Here is a 25,482-nt window from a genome sequence, read left to right on the forward strand (position 1 = left end):
GCCTCAGAAATAGAACCTAACTTTAACCCTAAAACTGAGGTAGTCGAAGAAGAAATCACCCTTCCATCAGGCAAAAAGCTAAAGATAATAAATACATATCCCTCCTACCCAAATACAACGCAATAATAGTAGAAGACTTAGCAAAACTACTCATGTCAGGGAACCTAATCCTGGGAGACTTCAACGTTAAAAAACGCACTCTGGGATAGAGAGAAACCAAAATCAGACAAAGGAGGGAAAATGGTGGAAGAGGCCATGGAGGATACCAATCTTTGCCTGCTAAACAATGGCCAATCCACACCTGCATTGCCAGGGCTCCACTGATTCACCATCAACCTTAGATTTATCCTTTTGTACCCTCAGAACTTGCAAATGTCTTAGAATGGGAAGTCCACAAAGATGACAAACTAGGAAGTGACCACTATACATTAATAATCACCATGCCAGATACTAAACTCATCAAAACCCCTAACCCTCTAGAATTACCACTAGAAAGACTTGCTGGAATCTGTATCAGTAACTAACAGAAGTGAGCAATGGCTCTCTGATGATGACACTGACACTAAGACTGACAAACTGACAGATAGCATCATCAAAGCAATCACGTCAACAACACCAAAAGGAAGTGACGAGGATAAATATGCTGGCCAAGCCTGGTGGACCAAAGAATGCGAACAGGCAATTAGAAGCAGGAAATACAAGCTAAAGATATGGAAAATCCACAAAGCTATAGAAAACAGAAAGGCATCGGTTTACCAAATTACTAGACCTAAATGAAAGCTGGAAAAAGATTAGAAGACTAAATCAAGGACCAAGGTCCAACATGCCCACTTTGTTAAAAGAAGGTACCAAATATGAGACAAATTTAGAAAAAACAATCCAATTGGCTGAGCATTTCCAAGAAACCAGCTCAGACTCTAACCTAATCCCTGACTTAAAGATATACAGAGAACAGGTGGAAAGCCATTTTTCTAACCCCCCCCCCCCCCCCAAAAAAAAAAGAAACAATACTTTCAAATTAACAAACAGAATAACTATGGAAGAGCTCGAACAAGCCATATCCAATAAAAAGTTAGGATCTGCCCCAGACCTCATCACTTATCAAATGCTCAGAAACTGCCACTAAAACCAAATACATGTACCTGATTTTCGAGCTCTCCAATGACATCCTGGAAAAAATTAGTTTCTCTAACAAATGGAACAGGGCCACAGTAGTCCCCATCCTCAAACCATGGAAAATTAAAACAGCCCCATCTAGCTACAGACCAACAGCACTCACTTCGCAACAAGGCAAGACATTTGAAACAACTATTAAAAATAGACTAAACCACTTCTGCAAGGCCAACAACATCCTGCCCCCGGAGCAGAGTGGTTTTAGAAACCAGTACAATGGACGACATCACAGCCTTACAGCAGGAAATAATAAAAGCCCATACTGAAAAAAGAGTGAACCTGTGTGGAGTCTTCCTGGACATAGAAAAAGCATACGATATACTCTGGCACGAGGGCCTGCTCCAGAAATTCCACAACATAGGCATCCAAAATAAAATACAGTAGTTCAACTTATTAAATCCTTCCTATCAAACAGAAAAATATCAGTGAGAGCTGAAGACCAAACCTCCGGCGAGGTATCAGTAGATAATGGAGTCCCACAGGGGAGCGTCCTCAGTCCCTTGCTGTTCAGCATAATGATTGCAGATCTCCCCAAAACGGTTAAAAAAGTAAAAATAAAACAATTTGTGGATGACACATCCCTCCTAGGAAAAGTAGAAATACGTAAAACTAACAGGCCCAAAATCATAGGAATAGATAAGATGCAGGAGGATCTGCATGAAATAGCAAAATGGTTCAAATATAATGGCTTCAAACTGTCAGCCACCAAAACCAAACACCAAACCAGAAAACAAAATACTTTAAATTAGCATGAAATCAAACACTTGATTATAGCTCACATACACAATTTTTAGGAGTGATCTTTTCGCAAAAAACAAACTGAAACCCATATGTAGAAAAAAAAAACCAACTTTAATAATAAGAATGAGATGAGAGAATGAGCTCTTTCTTGACGGTTAAGGCTAGAGGACGTTCGACACACTGGTACGCATGTTTTTTTCCGATTTTCAAAAAATTATAAAAAAATAACTAAAAGAGATAGAAGAATAATTCAAATTGATAATGATAGATCAAAATGTGTAAAATAGGCACAATCCTACCTGAAACTTGCTTGAGAGCTCATTTTTATTGTAATCCATACAGAATCGGGTAGATGAAGTAGAATTTTTTTTCAGCACATGTTTACACAAGTTGTCACCGTACACGAAGTCTAACAAGATGACTTATAGGAACACATCAGTGAATCACCCACCCTGCTTGTGATGTGTCTCGCGGTCACCACCAGCAGTACCGGAAGCCCACTCCCGTCTCGCACAAACCCTGGTGGTTACCAACTGGCTATTGAACCTGCACCAGCCCCACGGATTTCCACTAGCTCCTAGTTACTCTCCGCTAACAGTACCAGCCTTATGGTCCACCCCTAGCTTGCGTAGTCACTCCTGGCTGCTGTGTAATTACGGCACCTTGTCCACGCGGTCTCTCACCTTTCACAACAATCCATTCCTCTCAGCGTCTTAGGAGGGATGCCCTGAGGGATGCTACAGTCTGGGGTACGCTACATTGTCTCCCAGGGGCTGGAACCAATGGCCAGCACCCACAACACCCATGCCACACTAAGGCTTATGAAGGCCTTTTGCGCCAAAACTGTGGACATGGTTGGGAGGGGCATGAACAGAGAACCCCTATTGCTAGAACAATCAGCAAGCTCAGCAAATCAAGCAGATGACGCGTGACATAGCATGGGCATGACGTTAGGCATTGCTGTCTGACACGCGACAACCATAATAAAGAGGTTCAAACAACCTACGGCTACGCTCGAGCGTTATGTACAGAGTGAATGCCAGTGTGAGCCGTGTGGTAGGTCACCCTTTTTCACTACTATGTTTTTCTTGCTGCTCATATGTTCACTTACAGGACTCACCACCAAGCAGGGAAATGTGTTATATAAATGCTTTTTGTTGTTATTACAAAACACCTGTCAACATACTGTCATTTTGTGATGAATATTAATATTTGTAAATACGCAAAATATGAGAGCTGAACTTTTAAGTGCGCTTCTTCTTTCACGTATGATCATCCTTATCTTTATTTGTCAACACATATTTTTCTCTATCACACACAACATGCCACTGCAATCTCTTTGATTACTGATAGTCTTTACTTTCCAGCTGCAAGTAACAAGTGTAATATTGACACACTTAACTGCTAGCATCAGTATTCAAATTGTGCAGTACACTTGCAACTTGCTTACACCTACCTACTTTTCAAAATTTATTTTAAACATGAGCATTTGTTTAGTCTACCTTGCTTTGCAACCTGTGAAAGTGGATTGGTGAGAAATAAACCAGGCATTAAGAAAAAAATCCTGTATATACTTTGCTTTCTATGATTACACAATTAGACCACCAAATTATGTCTTCATGAATATTCAATCAAATAAGTAATTTATAGTATTCACTTTTGTTAATGCAGAGAAGACTTGGCAAGTCACAGTTTCAACATAAATTTGTACACTTTTCTGCACTCTGGGCTCGAGTTCTTGCATGCAAATATAAAAATATAGGCATTTAAAATAATTAGAAACATGCTACAAATACAAGAAACAATTTGTGTACAGCCTCTGGTGTAAGTTATTGAACTGGCTAATAGAAATAACCAAAAACTTCATACTAACCACAGTTACTCAGTAAAGAGGTCATAAACTTCATTTTCACACATCTTTTTTCTAATGTTTTTTGGTTTTGGTAAGATTTTGGAAGTGTGTCCCTTATAATTTAAGCTGAATCTACCGAAAATGATTTTAAAAAATGCCAAGCGTGTGTCCACAAGGCATTCATGTCATCTGCATTTACACAAGGCATAAACATGACAGTTTATTAATATACACACATCCTTCGTGTACAAAAGACATGCAAGATCACTTGATTAGTCACTACAGTCCAGTCCTGATAACCTAAATCATGTATAAGGAGAAACAGAAAAATATGGGGGCAGAGCAGTATGAGGAAGATATAAAAGTGCAAAGGCTGATCCCTGTGTTGCACAAACTGCACGTCTTCCATAATAGCATCATTAATTCTTCATTTGAAGGAAAAGACATGCAGCAAATTCAAAGAAAAATATTCCAGTCACCTGAAGTAAAGCCAATCGGAAAATTAACATGCCAGCTTTAGATTTGAGCAAAATACTCCTTCCTGATTTGTGCACTGAAGAATGTGTTTCTGCCTACAACCTAAATGCAATGCCACTCATGTGATAAACATACAAATTGTTTTAATATTTATAAAAATAAGGTGACAATTTTTTTTCAGGTGGAAGCAAATTTCTTGATGACAACTTAAAATCATGCCTGCCTAGTTAACCTTTATCTACTATCCATATCCCTTTCCACCTAAGTGAATAAACTGGTTACCTATACTTTCAGTGTTATAAAACTATTAAGACATTCTAATTTTTTCGTAGTAGTTTACAGTTGCAGTATTATTTTATTAGTGTGAATTTTTGGATAGGGGTTATCTTTTTGTTAGTGTCCTTGTGAAATTATACAGGTTTTGAGCATACTGCCAAGCCTTCCAAAATTGAATCTCACTGTTTTGGAACGTGGAAATGGACAGAGCATGAGACTTTCCTAAACAAACCAGCTAACATGGCTCTGATGAAACTTCGACTGGCTTAGCAAACAGCAAGTGGATCTCTCAATGCTGAATAAACAAACAAAAATACACACATACAAACCCCACTCCCTCCACAAACAAAACAACTGGATCAAGATGGAAAAAAAAAAGGACTACAACAGTATATGAACAAAAGAAGAAAGATTAGCACATGGAAAGTCTGTGGACTGTACAAATAGAGCCAGAAATAGATAAGTTCCTGCAGAAACATAAAATCCTATTTATGAGAATTTCAGACTGCACAGGAAAGGAAAAGCAGCCAAGAACACTAAAGGCTATGTCTTCATCTAGGCTGAAGTAGGACATCAGCAAAGAGCAGCTCACAGTATACCTTAATTCTATACATACTTGCAACAATCAACCTCTTGAGCAACCAAATAGGTCAGAAAGTTGCCACTGATGTCCAATTATAATATGATATGCATCTTACAATGACACAAACAAAGAGAAAAGAATTTTCTTCTTTCCTTGCAGATAAACTGAACAAAGAGAACTGGATGTACCATGAGACTTGAATGGTAGGACAAGGCAGAAGAGCACTCTGGGAATCATACTTAAGCCCACAGTGATGCTGTTGTACAATGGAAAACAACAGTTTGTGCACTAATACCAATTATAAATTACCAACACAAGACCAGCCACCTGTGCTCATGGTACAACTGAAATGACTTCACCACACAGTGACAAATTTCATTTTAGCAAAAACTATAACTAGACCCTACATCAAGATACAATGGCCTAGAAACACATCACAAACTCATCATCTCATCTTACATAGCTGTCAAACAGAAACAGAAAATAAAGGCAAATGATTAGGTGAACCTGAATAAACAACAGGAGTTAGGGAAAAGGTACAAGAGGAAGAGAAGAAATCAGAAAATGTTTGAGATAGAATGATGGTGGCCAGCAATGATAGCCATATCATGGCAAAAAATTGTCACATTCAAACAGAGAAATAAGACTGGCTCATCACATATTGATGAAATTACTAAATAAACAACTATGAATAAATACAAACCAACAAAATATGGGTTACAACAAATAAAAAGCAGTTTGCTGAAAGACTTGTTGTGGTCTCTAAAATAACACCCTTTTGAAGAAAGCCGGACAGTATTTGTGAAAAACATTACTGAAAGGGTCTGAAAAGAAGAAAACAGGAAAAGTAGAAAGGTGAGCATGTGCGAAATGATAATGTGAAAGTGACAAAGAAGAAATTGTACTGACTATGAATAAAATCCATAAAGGATGAAAATTATGTGAAGGTTTGATCCCACAAAAGAGTTTTTACAGGCAGCAAAAGATGTCATGAAACCAACTACATGAAGAAAGCAAGGTCAATATCTAAAAATAAATAACATTATATATTGATATCAGTCCTGCTGCACGACAGAAGAGGAAGAAAATGCAGCAGATGAACATGCAAACATGAAGGTCCAACACTTTTATCCAAATCGAAGCACTACCACAAAGCATAAACTAAATCAAGGTCAGCCGATCCCCTCAGCCTGTTAGATGAGGGAGGTACATCTGTTCATCAGCACATCCAGCAGCAGAGTCTAGTGGTTTGGCCACAACCTGAGTGCCAGTTAACCAGCTAGCACTGAGCCTATATATATATAAAAATGCACCCAAGCATGGAGACAATCCTGCAGCCACTTGATGTGGTAGACCCCCTCCTTTACATAGCCTGTCATCGAAACCTCACATTAATCAACCACTCTTTCCTCCTCACAACATAATATAGCACCAGTGGAAAATAAATGAAGCACCCCCTATTCAACCCAAGTTCCCATCACTTTATTTGGCGACTTTTTTTTTTTTAAAATATAAAATATTTAATTCATTTTATTTGTACATTTAAAAACAAGTGAAATTGTTTCCATGTTGAAAGTACTATTGCATTGAATGCTTAGAGTTGGCTTGCGGTCAAATTGCTAAGTGCTGTCAGTAAGTGTGGTTTGAAAAGAATGGTAGTGTTAGCATTAGTGATAACAGGGAGGAAATTAGATTCAGCATGTTATGCACATCCACTTGTGGATTATCACTGTTCTTAGGTAAAACTACTTTGTGTTTTCATTTACATTTTTTGCTTATGCATGTAAGATAGGGAGCAGTAGTGACGAGTTTTCAAAAAGACACTGATACCATCTCAACATATACATCTGAAAACCTTTTGTCTTCTTTGGAAAAGATTAAAATGGCAAGCCATAATGTAATAAGGCATACTAGTTGTATTTTTAGGAAATAATGAGATCAAAGTAACATGGGGTATGCATATTTTGACTGTCTTTCGAAGATTGAGTTTTATTTTCAGGATAAGGGCCAGTAATCCATCTTTTAGGTTGTTTAAAAATATGTAAAGTTTTTGAATTTTTAAAGATTTTAGATTATGAAATAGATTATGCACTGATAAATGGATAAATCCAGTCTGTGGGAAAACATAAAAAATTAAGTTTGCATTTGTGTGTACCCAGCAAACACTTTCATACTTAATTGTTCAATGCACTGCATTTTCTGGCTCAAAGAACTGCTTTAGTAATTTTACACAATTATAAAATGTTTGCAATAATTAAAACTCACTAGTGATCTGAATGTTTTTTAAACTATCATTTAAAATAGTTCAAACAACTATAATTTTTCTAAACAAAATTGTAAAATGTTTGCAATTAAAACTCAGTAATGATATGTCTTATTTTTAAAATAACTATTAACTAAAAGAACCAAATTTGATTTGCTAATCTTCACAGGCCAAACTGTTTATCTGCATGTAGTCAACAGTCAAGCTGTTGGTCTAAGCATAAAAAGTTTTAGATTAAATTTAATGACATCCTTACAGGGCAGAACAATCTGCACATTCTCTAAACCACTTTATGCATACCAATTATCCATGACAATCTAAAGATCCAACTTTGTCATTATTTCTTTACTTCAGCTTGCACAAAATATTTACAGGTTCAAGGTTTTTATTTGGAGTAACTGCCAGCTAAAAGATACTGGGGAAAAGTGAAGATGATTTTTAATAACAGGAAACAGGAATTAATTTATGGTTCTGAAGGTCTTATAACATTGCTATCTTTGGAACATTTCTTGAATAATTTGGAGCAACTCATGCCAGGTCATGAAAATCCCTTTTCGCTGGAAGCAGTGTATTCCATTAAAACTATACAAGCATTCATATCACATCAATCTCATTTCCATCAGATATCTTATTCCTCAACAATAATCATGGTGTTGGTCATTAACTTGCAATATCTTCTCAATAAAGGAAACATTGACAATTGAATTCATTTTGACACTGACAGTCAAACTATTACTAAAAAGTTTTACTATCTGATCATACTGTAGTTCAAAAGGCATCTGTATCAATCCTTAAAAATTTCATTTCAACAGCGGAAGTCTTATTCACAACAAATAGCACTTAATATCAGCTGTTTTATGACACACTCTAAAAAAACTTTTAATCACATTTTAGAATTATACCAAAGTTTTAAATGCATTCATGGAATAAAATGGACATGTTTACTTGCATCTGTTTCATATAAACTGCCCTGTATAATGCCATCAGATATTTGTTAAGTTTTGTAAATCTTACTCATTGCTGCACTTTAACTGGAAGGAAGAAAAAGGAACAATTTTAAGCCCTGCATGCCAAAATAGCAACTACTTCTAAATAACCTATACACAATCATGTAGTCTTGACTGGAAAATGGATTTCCCTGAAGGTTATCCCTTTATGTCATCACCTTTGCCTCTTGCCCGACATTTGCGTTGGATGAATGGTGGTGAGATATTGAGCTGGGACTGTACTTGAAGACTTTCACAGGGTGGGGTTTGCATGTGTTGGGATCCACACACATTTATATCTGGTGTATATGCAATGGTGTCAATCTATATGTTCACACATAAAAAAGTTTCTCGTCATATTGCTCTATGTGGACATTAATAAATTGACCTTGTAATTTTCGTACTATTAAAGAAACTTCCCTTTTCTACTTTCCTGAGAAGTCCATGGATTGTTATGACACAGGCACACTGAACAATGTGTTTCAAAGAATGAAACACAATTAAACAAATTTGCTTTAGAAATGTAAACAACTTTTGTTTTTGAAACACTTCTTTAATATACAGCACTTTTCAACAAAATCTATCATTGGACATAGGGGAAACTATTGAAAGTGTTGTCATATTATTTCCAACTGCACTTAAATGGTTTTACAGTTAGAAATATGGGAAATAAAGGGATTATAGAAGGGAAAAAAGTCAAGGAGAACTGTTTGACAACTAGGCATAAACAAGTGGATCACATGCATAACCTGCTTCAGCTTCACCATTTAGCAATCGATTGTTGACTTTCAAATACTTAAAGTGAAACAATATCAAAAACAAACAGTTATTTCTTCTTTCTTTGCAACATTTAATCTGGTTAAAAAAGGATATGCTAGCAGAACAATAAGTTAAAAAAAAAGGGTGTATATTTCTGCTACTGAAAAGTTTGCTTCCTCAAAGATGTTTTTGTTTTCGCCCAACATTTTTCTGCCTTCTTATATGCAAATTATTGTAATAAAGACTTCAAAAAGGATTTAATCATAGGTTTTCCCATTCTTATTTAAGCAATAGCATACAGAACATGCAGGGAAATTGTAACACTCTTAAGAATATGGATGTGTGTGCATGGGTACAAAATAAATTTTCCGCAAACACCCTACTCTATGAAAGTGTTTGTTTAGTCACAATCACGAAATTAAGAAGCTAACAAGCACAGGGTTTCAAGCCAGTGCCCTTGATAAGCATGTGGCATGTCTCTCACTCTCTCAGACATCAGTAACAATGACAGGCCAAGCTGTGTTGAAAAGCACATTAAAATTGCAATTGTGAGATCGGAAGGTCCAAGCCCATTCAAACCTACATTTGTAGCAAAAGTAGGTTTGTAATTACTAACATTTAGTCTATATGGTGTACACGTAAGAAGAGTGCAGTGTATCATTAATGACTGACTTTTTTTTTATCTTTTGGCTTTGTCAACTGGTGCCAGGAGGATGCCTTCAGAAACTTCATCATGCTAGAACTCTCTAATAGGAAAGAAATCTGGAAATGAGGCAGAAATACCAAATTGCTTATTTGGCTGCACACATTAGTGTGTTAGAAAGTTAGAAGCCCTGCTATTTGAGAGAATAAACATTCTTTCCTAACAGGTGTCTTAAAATAGTCTTTCTCTTTTTCATTTACACACACGCAAAATTTCTAAAGCACAGCTAAAAATGTATTAATCATTCTTATGTGGTATGATCTTTCTCCAAGAACTCAAAACATTCGTGATGTCTAGAGGGAGAAAATTGGGAAAAAATAGAGGAAATTTCCTGATAACGAACAATGGCTCAATAGCTCCACAGTAAAATATGTTACATAATCACATGACATCCACTTAAAAAAAAAACAAACTGTGGTTCATTGCTTAACATTAACCAGCCAACTTTATTGTAACAGGTGTTGCTGATTTTACAAAGTGGCTAGTTAAGGAGGCTCTTCGTGTATTTCTTTTTTAATTAACCAAACACTATATTACATAAGCCTGCTATAGCAGGCATTACCCAAAGAAAAGCAAATGTGACTATCACAGTCACAGACAATTCACACATGAGGTCAGCTTGTACAGTCACTAGCTTTTTAACAGCACAAGACCATGATAGCAGTCTCTTCAGCATCATATTTCCTGCATGTTAGTGCATTTGGCAATTACGGGACGGTTCCCAGATCAACAGTCCTGCTACCCTTGAACCTTATGATGTGTTAAGGGGCAGAAAAGATGTCTGTTGTAAGGCCTTCTTTTCACTAGCTGCCAGATATGGCAGCATACTTTTGTATCAAACAGGTCCATTGGGAACTGCCCCATCTGCCAGCTGACATGCTTCATCATGCTGCTCCACAGCCTCCTTTGGATAGGTCCTGCATTTATATAAACCAAATGAAAACACCATTATCAATAGCCTTCTTCGATTCATTAACTCTCATCAAGTTCTCTCAGTTTCAAAAATATAATCTGAAACCTCACCCACTACAAAATGCTTATAAGTTTATATTAAAACTTTCCATTAAAAGTTATTTTATTATTTTAGAAGAATTTAAACAATTTTTTTTATAATTGTATTCAAGTACAAATTTTTTAACATTTGAGCGAAACAAAGTGAACGATGAGACAAAAGATCATGTGGCTTCCTTCCCTTTTGGCAGAGAAAGAACAGCATGTCCAAGACAAGAACTGAACCCAGGACAGCCAACCCTCATCACTTGCAGGTTAGGAGGGGGAGAGTTGGTTGGAAAGATAGATGAAATATAGATGAAAGGGCCAGAAGGAAGAGAAAAAAGGCTTGGATCAGTTTAGTCACCCTGCCAGAGTGAGGTGGAGCATTCACTCTTGGCATAAGAAGCTGGGCCCAGAGGAGTAATAGTCACAAAAAAAGTAAAATTAACTTTACATGATAAACTCATGGATGTGTAATCCACACCAACCTCCTGTCTAGGGGTCAAAGAGTGTATTTGTGTGACTGCCTGCAACCCATCAGAAAACTCAACCCCTAGGATACCATCCTCCCCCAACACACACTGCCCAGCACAGCAAACACAGGTACCATAAAGAAGTCCACAGACAGAGAAGGGGTGGTGGTGATATTGGGAAATTGAGAACTGATGTTTTATGTGAGACCAGCAACTAAGGCTAGATCATGGCAAAGCAGCCAGCCCTGTAAACAGATGCCATGCAGAGAAAGAACAGTGTGCTAAGATAAAAGCTGAATCCAATACCGCCAACCCTCAGTGTACTGGTGAAAGGCACTAAGCATTGTGCCACTGGGCCGCACCAAGAGAGAACAAAAGCTTTATGTGGGGGAAAAAAAGAGACAAGAAGACCTGTAAAGATAAAGAAGAGAAAAAAATGAAAAAACAGCAGAAAGGGGCAAGATTAATCCCCTTTAAGTATTTACTTCTGACACATGGGAATAAATATACCTTCTCTCTCTGTACATTCTCCCTAAGTATTTATGTAAGAGGGTACACTATTGCATGCATGTGATTGTGAATGTAACATGAGAAACGAGCAGGACACTAGCAAAAAATGTGTACATCAGCACCACACACACACACAAAAAAACCCAGCCAAACAGCAAGAAAAAAAATGAAGGAACTTACCCAAGTACCTCTATTTTTAAACCAGTTGTACTGTTAGATTCTTGAGCAGCATCACTCTCGGTATGAGTGTTATCTCCTGCACCAGGAACAGAATGTGTAATACTGGAATGTTCATCTCCATCAATGACCTTTTTCAGCATTCCAGTTGATGCCAATAAGCTGCACAAGATACATATTAAAAAAAAAAAAAACCCCCAAAAAATTATGTATCTAGTAAATTTAGTAAAATAGGTCGTACAAGTTCCAAACAACAGCATAAATCCCTTGGCTTATTATGATCGATAAAAAGGGTAAGGGTAATCCTGTGACTTTCTGATGGTTGGTGAGAGATGATGGCACTTGAAGGCAGCTTTTAGGTAAGGGCTGTGCCCATCTCCCTTTTACTGCTTTCCTTCCCCAACCCATTTTTAAGGGGTCAGGTACACATTAACTCTTATCTTACAATTTGCATCCTCAGAAGTGAATTTTTTTCTCGACAAGTTCTTGTTTTATGCACAAAATACATCACGTTGTGTGATAAGAAGGTAAGAAACTGGTGGTAACTACGAATTACTTTGCTTTACTATGAATTACTTCCCTTACAGAGCTAAAATAGACAACCAATTAGGCATTTTGTTATATTTGAAAGTAGACAGTTGATCAAGAGCCATGTTTGAGACAGCTGCCAGTTTCTCAATTTAACACAGATTTGTACTCCAACAACTTTAAATGACAGTATAATTGTAATATTTGAAGTTTTATGTATATTCTAATAAAATATTTCATTGTCCGGCACTTTGCTTGTATATAATGTAAAAATAATTTTCTAAATTTCTGTCTTGTGACTTACTTTCATGACATGAGATCTAAATTCAGGCATGTTACCATCTTTCAATCTTTCATTTGAATTTAGTATAACAAAACCTCCATAGTAAGACTGGCTAAAATCCACCAAAATCAGATCTTAAGAACTGACATGTCCCGGAAAAAATTATTTACCTTTTACATGATATTGCTGATTTTTTATATCATCTATTTTGCCCTTGAATAAGTAAGAGTTCAAAAAATAGTTTTACTGCACTTGTCATGCTATCGGTTGCCATGGAAACGATCCAAAATGGCACCAAAACAAACACTTTAAAAAGCTTATAACTCTGTCAATTTTGTTTGTAGACTCAAAATTCTTTTTGAAATTGTTACCTAAAATTAAGATCAATGGTAATCCAGCAAACCTTCCCTCTATCACCCCTTAGGTATAACTGGTGAATGTTGTGGCCTTTCATCCAATGTTCAAGCCATTTGTTTGAGGCCTGGAAATCCTTAAATCACTGCCACAGAAGGTGACATGAAGCTAACAGCCTGCACAGCGATGGTGGCTAGCACTTCACTTCCTGTGGAGACACAGCCAGTGCTGAGACACTACATATGCAGAAGTGGAGGCTGCGTCTGCCGAGAAAGATCGGGTTTTTGCATGTTGAATTTTTGATGTATTCTTTTCAATAGGTATGAATAATTTTGTTCTCGTTTGTAACTGTCAATAGGTGCAGTCTGCAGGGCCGGGAGATGGGGCATGAAGTGAAGGGCCGAAAGATGGGCCATGAGTGTTTGGGTCTGGCTAATGCCATGGACTGATAGGCCTGGCTAATGCCATAAAGAGTTTTTGTGATGTTTTGTTTAGTGAATTGTTTAGTTTATTTGTATCCTGGAGTTACAATTATTAAATATATACAGGCCTACAAAAGAGGTAGAGTTGTTTCGAGTAAAAAAAAAAATAAAAATGGGCAAATGTCCAGGTGTTTGTGGGAACGCAAGTGACTGTGACAATCACTTAAGCCACTGCCAGACAAAAAGCCTTTTCCTAAATGAGTTTTCCTGTCATTGGAGTTTTCCTCTGCTTTACCTCACAAGACCACTCTCAAGCTTATTTATCTATCACTGCACATACACTTTTATGAATTTTAGATAACTTCCTATCTCTCCTTTTGCTACCATGTCATCTTTCCAGAATTGGCCATTGATTTTAAGGCTTATCTTTTCTGCAATTGTTGTGCTTTGTTAAAAGATTTATATGGGAACCAACTCTAGGTAACAGCAATCACTATGGAGCAACAGATCAATACATGTACCTTGGTGGACAAAGAAGACCACCTAAAAACACGCTTTTTTCCCCCTTAAATGGGATTTGTTAAAAAATTGCAAGAGCACAAATGGGTGGTAACAAGAATGTTACTTTTTTGTAAGCATGCAGCTTATGCAAAATATCGCAATGAAGCACAACCAAATAATTTGCACTAGTTAAAAAAAAAAAAAAAAAGACTCAGCAATGAACAAATAGTCTCTTTTAAAATGTACTGTTTGTTGTGTGAAAAATCAATTCCATGACAAAATACAATGACTTACATGTTACTATCATCTACACTGCAGAGTGTTGTGCTCTCTTTTTTCACTGTAGAGAGGACAGCTGTACCTGCAGACTGACCTGAAGGCTCTTGGTCTATTCTTTCAAATTCTGATGTTTTAACTGAACCATCTGATGTGCTGTAACATGAAAGAAAAAAAAAACCAAAACAATGGTAGATTATATGGATTATTGTGATTTAGTATACCTAGTTTTCTACTCAATGTTATTTGCTACGACATATTTTTTTCTGAACAATTCAACTTTAGAGTGGAAATGCACATTCAACATTGATAAAAATGTCAATATTGGATGGCAGAATTTTTTTTTTTTTTGAGAATTCCTCACTTGTTTGCCTCTAATTTTTCAAAAAATATGACATACAAAAATGTGTTGATGTTTATTGCTTTGAGATCATAAGAACATATACTGACACACAAAATATAGGCATTAGTGAAGGAATAATTAAAGCTTGTCTGCATGTTCCCTACACTTGTGCATTCAAAAAATGACCTTTGTGTGCCTTGTGTCAAGCATAATGTGCGGACAACTGACATTACACCTGTGACAGCTTCTAAACAAGCAAGCCAGTGAATTTTTGCTTTCTCAAAAGCTTTTTCTTTTTGCGATTTTGAGGCATTAATTGGTACAAGAATTATTAGAGTACAATATGCTTTACATTTGGTTTAATCTTTATCGTCCCCTAACCTTTTCTTTTTTTATTTTTTATTTTGGAAATGATAATGATAACGAGTTGACAAAAGTGGCTGCTCTGATGTTGGTTGAAGCAAAAAGGTGGGCACTAACACATGATATCTCATTACATAATGGTCCCTCCATGTCTCCAGCATCATCTGAGTTTCATGGATCAAGAGGCGCACACTATTTATATGAATTTTCTGAACTAAAGTGATCACATCATGAAAAGTTTGGATTGGAAAGCTGATCTCTATTTCTTCTACACCTCAATAAATTTATTAGGTGCTTAGGTGAGTCTTACTGAATTTTTATGGTGTCAAAGATGGTAAGAATTGTATTTCGTCATCTAAAGTTTCTAATTATGAAAAGTTTTAAGCAAGAATTATGCAAAAGATGACAAGAAAAGCAATTTACAGCTGTCATTTCATGTCAGATCCATTCCCCAGTAGTAAAGCTGATTATTTTATTGCTTTTAACTATTTTATGCATTGAATCTGTACAAAAATTATTGTATGCACTTTATGATGAATGTATTTAGAATGAAGTTCTACAAATAATGTAAACATACAGAGGCCAAATAAAGGGAAACAAACATTAAAAGTTTGTAGTATGTACCTATATAACTTGACATCAGTGCCAGGAACACCAGGTGACTGAGAGTCGACTGGTGTTGACATTTCTAAATGAAATCCCTTTATGGAATTGGTCAAACACTGGTCTTCAGTATGATGCTTTGTAACTTTTATCTCCAAACATCCAGACACACAGCTTGATGTTGACGAAGAATCTGTATTTAACACTGAAAAAAGAAGACATGCTGCTCAACTGCAAATCTAGCTTAAGATTAACCAAAAAAGTAACTCTAAACCATAAATTTGAATTGGGCAATAAGGAGTATTGAAAAAAAACTGCAGCAAAGGATATATTTCTTTTACTTATTTAATCTTGGATCAGTTAAATTAGGCAGCTTTTTTTTTATTTCTTCCTCTGGCCTGGAATGTGTATAGAATGCCTTGTCTTTATAGTTCCACCCCCACCTCTCGTTTTTGTTGTTTGCTTTTATTCAACATGCTGCAAGTAGAAATGCACTACGTAAGTGCTTGTTGCTGTTATCAGGGGACTGCCACTCTCTGCTATATACAATACTTTTGAACTTCATTACAATCATTAAACATCTCTCTAGATTCCACTAAATCTAATTCCTACTGGGAAAGAAGTGTCTTTTTTAAAAAAAAAAACACTCATTATTTCCAGTTCTTGGTATGGGTTGTCAATGCAATTCTTTACTTACTATACAGATGGGTGCCATTTGCTTTTGTGGAGTCAGTATGGCACAAATATAAACAAACTGCAGTCCTATGCTTTTAAGAAAATATAAATAAAAATATTAGGTGATTTTTCTACTCTTAGTACTTTGTCATATACCCCTTATTTATGATGCATACCAGCATATGCCTTGGAATTGAACTATGCAGGTTCGTGATATATTCTAGAACAACATTCTGCTAAACCCAATCAATCTGCTTTTTTAACATTTGTAGTCTATAACTAGTCAAACCCACTGAACTGCTACTGTCATCTTAAACCCTGTAGTCATTACTATGAAAATAAGGAGAAACAGGCTAAGGGCCACTTGTGCTAGATCATGGTTGTATGTAGGGAGTGATTAAAGGCCACTGAAAAGAGATCCACAAAAAGGGAGTCTTAAGTAGTTATTTGAAACCACTTAAAGCTGAAGTCTGTATGGAGTTTGTGTTCCACGCTGTGCCAACAACTAACGCAATATCACGGCAACAAAAAGTAATCTTACCTTAAAAAGTTTAGGAACAAACCCCCCAAATGATATAACCATGACATTCTTTTTAAAAAAAACCAACACAAGAAGTAAACAATAATGTAAAAGAGTTAGTAAAGTGTAAAAAGGAGTGCTGAAGAGGTCATCAACAATGTTTATTTGTGTTTAATCCCGTGCCAGCAACTAGGACTATATCACGGCAACAAAAGGTAATCTTAGCATAGCAAGTTTATGGGAAAAACCTCTGGAGTGATATAATCATAACATTCTTTTAAAAGTCAACGCAAGAAATAAACAATATGTAAAAGAGTGGGTCAAGTGTAAAAAGAAATGGTGAAGCCCAAAAAGGCCACCAACAAACCAAAAATCTAGAGAAAACAATTACCAAGACATAAAATTTAAATTTGATGGTAAAGTCATATCCTTAAAAATGTTAAAAAAAAAAAAAAAAAAAAAAAAACTGCTGCCAATGGGACGGACCTGAACAAAGAAAACAACGAATTTTCTGTAAAAAAAACTGTCGATGGATAGTCTGGAGCTCAGGACAAATGATCATATGTACCACACTAAAATTTCCCCATACACCATGGACAAACTGGTGGTGGTTCACCTCGTAAGAGGTGTCCTTGTGTGGCATAGGTGTGTCCTAACTTCAATCTAGCAACGATCAACTCCTCCCGCCTCACAGGATGGAACAAAGGTAAGCCGTCGGAAAAGACAGGTTGCCACAGGGACTGAACGTAGGCAAGAAAGGTTTACAGTCTGATGATACCAGCGACTGTAATTTGCCAGAGACTGACATGCAAATGATTGGAAAGGAGAGCTTGGAAGGCAGGAAGAGTCTGAAATAATCAAAAAGTTGTGCTCCGAAGAGCAGTGAACATGTTGCAAGGCTAGCAAGATAGCGTCAAGTTCCGCAGTGAAAACTGAACAGCCATCTGCCAGTCGGACTGAAGCAGCCCATTGCGGTTGGCAGGATGGAACGGCTGCCACAGCGACCAGGCCACCACTTGGGACTTTGCAGCCATCTGTAAAGATGGAACTGAATCCAGGGTAGTCAGAAAGGAGTTCATGAAAATGTTGGAGAAAGACGAGATCACTATCGTCCCCTTTTTTTAAAAGCTGTAAGATCAAGACGAATCTCTGGAAAAGGAAGGGTCCAAGGAGGAGCTAGTAGTAGAGAAAGAGGCTCTACACATTGAATATCTACTCTGGCAACTTGGGGGTGAGTTACTACATGGAGTTCCTTGGTACAAATGGCATACACGGCAGCACGCTAAGGTCCGAAAACAGCACGGTATCCAGAATTTCCAGGATGAGCTTTTAAACGACAGACATAGGATAGCACGAGTTTCAGACGATGGAGAGAAAGTGGAGGCACACCAGTTTCTGCGTATAAACTTTGTACAGGAATGGTGCAGAAGGCACCCAAATAGATGCGGTGCCCTTGATGATAGAAAGGATTGAGAATTAGAGGTAGGAATCTCGAGCAGAGCCATAAATGATGGATCCATAGTCTAGCTTGGAGTGGAACAGGGCACGATATAGATGAAGCAGGACCGTGCAGTCCGCCCCCCAGCTGACATGGCCAACTACTCTAAGAATGTTCAAGGCTTTCTAACAAGAAAGACGTGGAGATCTGATATATGACAGAAAAGAAATTACGGTAAAAGATGACCCCGAGGAATTTTACTTCCTGGACCACTTTGACTACCGTGCCATTGACAGAAATAGATGGGTTTGGAAGCATACTTCTCAGTTAGCAAAAGTGGATGCATACTGACATGGTAGGAGAAAATTGGAAGCCATTTTCTGTCACCCATCTTTGTACAGCATTAACACACAGCTGAAGCCAGTGTTCGAGAAATGGTAGGGATCGACCTCAAATGCAAAGAGCAAAGTCATCTACATATAACGAGGCCTCCAAACCTAGACATACAGATTTCAAGATTGAATCTACTTTGATGTTGAAAAAGGTTGGTGAAAGAATGCTACCCTGAGGGATGCCCATTTCCTGGTTTGAGGATCAGACAGGATAGACCCCACTCTCACTTGAAAAAGGTGATAGGAAAGAAAGTTCTTGATGAAGAGTGGCATACGGCCCCAGAAGCCAAGGGCATGAAGGTTCAACAGAATACATTGCTTCCAGGTAGTGTCGTACGCCTTCTATAAATCAAAAAACATCCCTAAAACATGTTCTTTGCCAACCAACGCATCCCTGACAAACATTTCAAAACGGACCAAATGGTCCAGAGCGCAGCTTCATTTTCTGAAGCCACACTGCAGGCTGGAAAAAAGACCTCGAGACTCAAGATGCCACCATGAGTTCAAGAGTTTTGCACAGACAACTAGTAAGAGTGATAGGACGGTAAGAGTTGGGATTAGAGGGATCCTTGCCAGATTTGGGGATTGGCACCACGACTGCCTCTCTCCACGAGGGAGAGAAACAGTCACACATCCAAATAAAGTTAAATATGTCTAGAAGGAGGAGAGAGACCTGTGGAAGATGAGTAAGCAGTTGATAAGAAATACTGTCTGGGCCCGGTGCAGAGTCCTTGCACTTCTGAAGTGCCTGCTGCAGTTCCGAGACAGAAAAGGGCAGACTGTACTTTTCAGAGATATTGGAAGAAAAGCCACAGCCAGAAGATTCCTAAACAGACTTCAAGCAATGGAAATCTGGAGAGTAGTGCGAAGAGGAGTTGTGAGCAATGGTGGATGTCAAGGAATTAGCGACATCTCGTGCTTCTATGAGAAAGAGTCTCCAATCCTTAAATGGCCTATCGAGCCAGCCTGAAACCTTTCCTTTATCTTCCTCTTGGCCGCCAACACCGCTTGGGAAGTGGTGGGGGATGACAGTGAGGACACAAACCTTTGACACGCAAGTTTACTTGCCTGTTTAAAAATATAACATCTGAAGCGATTTGAAAAAAAGGGATTGATGCTGCTGGTAGTCCCAGATGTTATCTGCCGAGTAATGGGTTTTTCTGGTGATTTCGATTTATGTGTTCTTGTCTGTCTGCGGTGTGGTATTCTTGTTCCTTGGTGATTTTGTGTTGCATGCTTGCTGGCATGCAGTCTTTCTGATTTCTGTGATGACTGGTTGCCACCACAGCTTGTAGGAGGAGGCATAGCTTGACATACTGGGACAGGGCCTTCTGAAGAGACCCATGTCATGTCCGTCTGGATAGACTCAGAGGTGGATGGTCGTTTTGTGACAGCTGCTGAGAAGGAAATGGAGTTTGAAGTAGAAGGTGCTCCTGAGGAGCCACCCACTATGGGACAGCGAGCATCAGCCTATGAGACACCAGATTCCGCGTGTACGTGCTGAATGGCTGCCTCTTCTTTCCATTTCGGGCAGTCTTTACAAGAAGCGACACTGCATCATCATAATATCTTTTATTTGCTTGTAAACACTTCAATTTCTTCCTTACTGATAACTGCAGACACTGCTGTTAAAACTGCTTAAGTCAAATTAAAACAAGTCCTAACTGTTAAAATAGAGAAGAGAAAACCACATTTAAAACTTTGCTAAGTTCCTTGTATAAGGCATCTAAATGATTTAAAATCAATTTCTGAATGCTTCTAAATTTGCTGTTAGAGAACAGTTTTAAGTTTTAGAAGGTCTTTGCTAATGATCTTACTGTACTTGGCAGTAAGGATTATTTCTTCACCTTGCACATCCTACCCCATGTCAGGTGGTACACCCCTACAATCATGTCAGAGATCTTGTTTCAATGACCCACTTGTAAGCAATGAGGGAAAAGCCTTCATCTGGATATCTTCATACACAGAGCTTGTTACTGTCCCCAATGACCTCTTGACCTGCATCTTTAAAGATTACTTTTTTGTCACTAATCATCTACTGTTCAAATTCAGTGCTGCAAACACTTTCTGGGATCGATGTCAGCAATACTTGTCTTTTTCACAGACTGCAGGTAACCTCCATGCTTGTGCCACATGATGGCTGACAGGGAATTCCATACAGTAACTGTACTCAAACTTGATGACTTTTGGAGGTCAGCCACCACTATGTTCAATTTCTACTGAACCACTTCATTTACATTGCTTGTATATGCTGCAGAGAGTGGAGTAAGCTCTCCCCATCTCACAAGCAGTTTCCCACCATTTATAGCCATCTTTCTACAGATTTAAAACCATCTGCCAAAGTACAGGTAGTCCTCGACTTACGACTGGGATCCGTTCTTAGCGCGGCGTCGTAAACCGAATTTCGACGTAAGTCGGATCATACGTTGATACCCACCACCAATTGGTGCAACTTACCTTGTAGTGGTGTGGTGGCTTGTGTGCCTCGTCGACCCACAGAGCTATGTCGGCGGGAGCCTTGTGCTCCTGGCAGGTCCAACCAAGCCGAACAGGTCTGTCAGGGTAGAGGCCAGACTAAAGTGTTGCACCCGGCCAGAGGATGGTCGTTAGCCTTGGACGGCAAGTCTCTCTACGAGAAAGACACTCGGAAAAGAAAACTGACGCCGAAGACGGATGTGCTGGGCCATCGTGCGCTTAACGGCAGCACAACGCACTGACACTCGCATGGAATGGACAACGCTCACTCTAAACGATATGGTGCTTTGCCTGTGAGGTCCGCCAGGCGGGCGAAGTGCCGGGCCCTGCGCCTCAACAGGGCCCACCCCATGATACTGGTGGTCACCACGCCCCGATGCGAGGAGCCAGGCTTCGGAGGCAGAGGGAAATGGCTACTGGCCGAAAAGGAACAACAACCACAGAAGAGACCCTGAGGCCTCTCAACATCCTACAGTGGAACGCCGAAGGCGTTTACAACAAAAAATTAGCCCTCACCGAAAGACTACATGCTGAAAAAATAGATGTGGCCTGTATTCAAGAAACAAACGACCCATACTACCTGCTTACAAGAGCTGAGCAGGTCATTATTTTCAGGCTGAGGACAGGCCACAACCGTCTCAATTACCACCTTTACACCAAGCTCCGAATCGGCCAGACAGACCAGTGCCCGTGCCAGACAGGCAGTCAGACAACAGCACATCTACTGCAAGAATGTCCTATGCACGAAGAACTCAGGCACCGCATTTGGACTGATGAGACGCCAGTACCGAGGAAGTTACACGGCAGCCTGGAGGACCTGCGGCGCACAGCATCATTCGTGCAGGAGGCAGGCGTGTCCATTTGAGTGAACGACGAAGAAGAAGAAGAAGAAGTATTCAAGAAACACACCTGAACCCCAACCACAGATTTACCATCAGAGGTTACCAAACCTTCAGGATGGACAGAGAAGGAAGACACAAGGGAGGTGTGCTGATTCTTGTAAAGAATAACATCCCAGCAAGAGATTTTCAAGTGGACACGAATCAGCAAGCTGAAATAAATGGAGTCAAGATTACAGTAGACAGCACTGTGCTCACTATCTTCAACCTGTACTGCCCACCCGACAAAGAACTTTCCCTGCAGACTCTTGATATCCCTGCCGAAAACTGCTTGGCTGTCGGCGACTTCAACAGCCACTCAACCTGCTGGGGCTACGACGAGACGGATAATAGAGGAGAGGAAGTGGAGGACTGGCAGATCGATAGCAAGATGATCCTGTTGAACGATCCAGAAGACCCACCGACTTTCTTCTCGCGCAGATGGGTCTCCTCAACAACCCCTGACCTTGCTTTCGCCACTGACGACCTCTCCAAGAAAACAACCAGAGGGGTACAGAACCAGTTAGGCGGCAGCGACCACAGACCAGTCAAACTGGCCATCAACTTGCAGTACAGGCCCCAAGATTCAAAGACATTTCCCAGGTGGAATTACAAGAAAGCCAACTGGGATACTTTCGTCTCATTGTCAGACCAGTACACCAAAGGAATACGTGTGGCGGACCAGAACATCAACCGTGCCATCGATGCATTCAACAAGGCAATCTTAAAAGCTGCCTCAGAAGCAATACCAAGAGGCGCACGAAAGAACTATAGGCCATACTGGACAGAAGAACTCCAAGAACTAGAAGATGAAGTCTCCAAGATCAGGGAAAAGGTTGAGAATGACCCCACCATAGAAAACAACATAGCACTGAAAGAATCAAGCGCCAAATACAGAAAAGCCTGCAACGAAGCTGCAAGAAAGAGATGGAGAGAAAAGACAGAGGAACTGAATCTAGACAGAGAAGGAAACAAGTTATGGAAGCTGGCAAGGGCGATGAATGATGAAGATACTAGAAGTGCACCGATCGTCATACAACAAGATATGCTAACAGGTAGAAAAGCAGCAAACGCTTTCATTGACAGCTACGAAGAGGTCAGCAACATCACAGTACCAGAAGAAAAGAAACAGCAAGTTCATGAAGAAAGAAGAGAATTCAGCCAGCGAAAACACCAGGAAGACTATATGAACAAACCATTCAACATGAAAGAGTTTGAAGAAGCAGTCAAGACCCTAAGTCAGAAGAAATCCCCTGGACCAGATAAGGTCACCAATGAAATGCTGCAACACCTGGGCCCACGAGCCAAGACCAAACTCCTCGACCTCTTCAACAACAGCTGGAACAGCGGCCATGTCCCACAAATCTGGCGAGAGGCAGACATGGTGCCCGTCCACAAGAAAGGCAAAGACCGAGCGAAGGTGGACAGTTACAGACCCATAAGCCTCACCAGTTGCGTGGGCAAGTTAATGGAGCGCCTCATCAACACCAGATTATCATGGCACTTGGAAAAGAACAACATCCTTACACCAGAACAAGCAGGCTTCAGACAACATCGCTCAACTGAAGACCAGGTTGCATACATCGCCCAGAAGATCGAAGATGGTTACCAGGACAAGAAGCACACGCTGACGGTGTGGATAGACATGGAAAAGGCCTTCGACAAGGTCTGGAAAGATGGACTGAGGTTGAAACTCCAGAAGTGTGGCGTAACCGGCTGTATGTACCAGTGGATCTCTCAATACCTGAAAAATAGGAAGGCCAGAGTCCACGTTGGTGGAACATACAGCCGAAAGAAGACGCTGAGAGAAGGAGTTCCTCAAGGGGGAGTACTCAGTCCTACCCTGTTCCTTGTCTTCATAAACGACATCATCAAGGACCTCCCCGAAATGTCCAAGGAGCCATCTATGCAGATGACCTGGTCCTTTGGTGCACAGAAGAACACCTGACAAACTGCCAACTACCGACTCCAAGAGGCGCTTAATGTCCTGCAGGACTGGACGAAAAGGTGGCTTGTCAAAGTCAACCCCAAAAAGACCACCTACACTATCTTTAGTCTGTCCACTAGGAACAGAAGGCCACTCTGAAGTTCGATGGACAGATTCTCCCACTGGAGGACAACCCTACCTACCTTGGGTAACCTTCGATAAGAGACTTACATGGAAGCCTCAGACCAAGAAGGTCGAAGCCAGAGCCAAGGTGCGACTTGCAATTATGAAGAAGTTGGCTGGCACGAACTGGGGCGCGGATGACAGAATCCTCAAGAAGCTGTACACCGAAGGGTCAGACCAGTCCTAGAGTATGGCATGACAGCATGGGGCACAGCAGCAAAATCCAACTTTGAGAAGGTCAGCAAGGTTCAGAACCAAGCAGCCAGACTCATCACTGGAGCCATGAGGTCTACGCCCATACAAGAACTGGAGACAATCACAGGGTTGGAATCACTTGAGGACCGACGTGACACAAAGATGCTCGTCCAAGCCGCCAAGTTCAAGAGACTTCCAAATCACCCCATGAGAAACAGACTGGCTCAGCCGACGAAGGGAAGGTTGAAAAGGGGAAGTTCATCCACCAGGCTAGGATCCTTGAACGAAAACACCGAGACATCTTGGAACACGACCTCAGAGAGATCCCCCTGTGCCGGACAAACCCAGCATGGAATGAAACTGCTTTCCCCCTGATTCACTGCAGCATCCCTGGTGTCAGCAAGAAAGACTCCCTAGACGCTGTGAAGAAGTCTGTACTATGGAGTATATCCACAACAACTTCCCACAAGATCAATGGACTCACGTGTTCACTGACGGGTCAGCCGAACAAGCCGTGAAAAATGGTGGCGCCGGAATTTACATCAGGTACCCAGGAGAAGAGAAGACCGTCTTTCTCTCGCAACCGGCCTCTACTCCACCAACTTCAAGGCTGAAGCAGTTGCCATTCAGACCGTGCCACCCACGTTGAAAACAGTCCAGACACCTCCAACAACGTCGTCTTCTTTACGGACGCACTGTCTGTTCTGCAGGCCTTACAGACTGCCAGAGACAAGAAACTGAACGACCTGTCCACTGCTCTCTCCTCCTTATGCGGAGACTGCACAGTCGTCTTACAGTGGATTCCCTCCCACTGTGGGGTTTTTGGCAACGAAGCCGCAGACACTCTTGCCAAGGAAGGATCCAAAAAAGAGCAGCAAGACAGGTCCACCACCTACAGCGAAGTCAAATCCATCATCAAGGCCAAACAGCACAACAAGTGGCTGCAGCAGCACCCACGTTTCAACCGAAACGACCCATACTACCTGCTTACAAGAGCTGAGCAGGTCATTATTTTCAGGCTGAGGACAGGCCACAACCGTCTCAATCACCACCTTTACACCAAGCTCCGAATCGGCCAGACAGACCAGTGCCCGTGCCAGACAGGCAGTCAGACAACAGCACATCTACTGCAAGAATGTCCCATGCACGAAGAACTCAGG

The 25,482-nt window shown here is 40.0% G+C and overlaps 1 protein-coding gene across 6 annotated transcripts in view; it reads right to left on the reverse strand.

Annotated features, from left to right (window-relative positions):
- Positions 1–3,252: 3,252 nt before the first annotated feature.
- The window catches only part of LOC112567133 (serine/threonine-protein phosphatase 6 regulatory subunit 3-like), an 88,717-nt gene continuing 66,487 nt past the window's right edge, over positions 3,253–25,482 (reverse strand). For 5 of the 6 annotated variants that reach the window (XM_025243684.1, XM_025243683.1, XM_025243685.1 and 2 more), the window contains 4 exons: positions 15,661–15,844; positions 14,349–14,486; positions 11,970–12,128; positions 3,253–10,730 (listed from right to left, as the gene is read on the reverse strand). In XM_025243684.1, the coding sequence (XP_025099469.1) occupies positions 10,649–10,730; positions 11,970–12,128; positions 14,349–14,486; positions 15,661–15,844 (563 nt within the window). In that variant the 3' untranslated portion in view covers positions 3,253–10,648. Of the gene's footprint in view, positions 10,731–11,969; positions 12,129–14,348; positions 14,487–15,660; positions 15,845–25,482 lie in introns of those variants that run through there. The other variant, XR_003099760.1, reaches the window with a different exon arrangement.

Source organism: Pomacea canaliculata, linkage group LG6, assembly GCF_003073045.1.
Source record: "Pomacea canaliculata isolate SZHN2017 linkage group LG6, ASM307304v1, whole genome shotgun sequence".
Classification (NCBI taxonomy): Eukaryota; Metazoa; Mollusca; class Gastropoda; order Architaenioglossa; family Ampullariidae; genus Pomacea; species Pomacea canaliculata.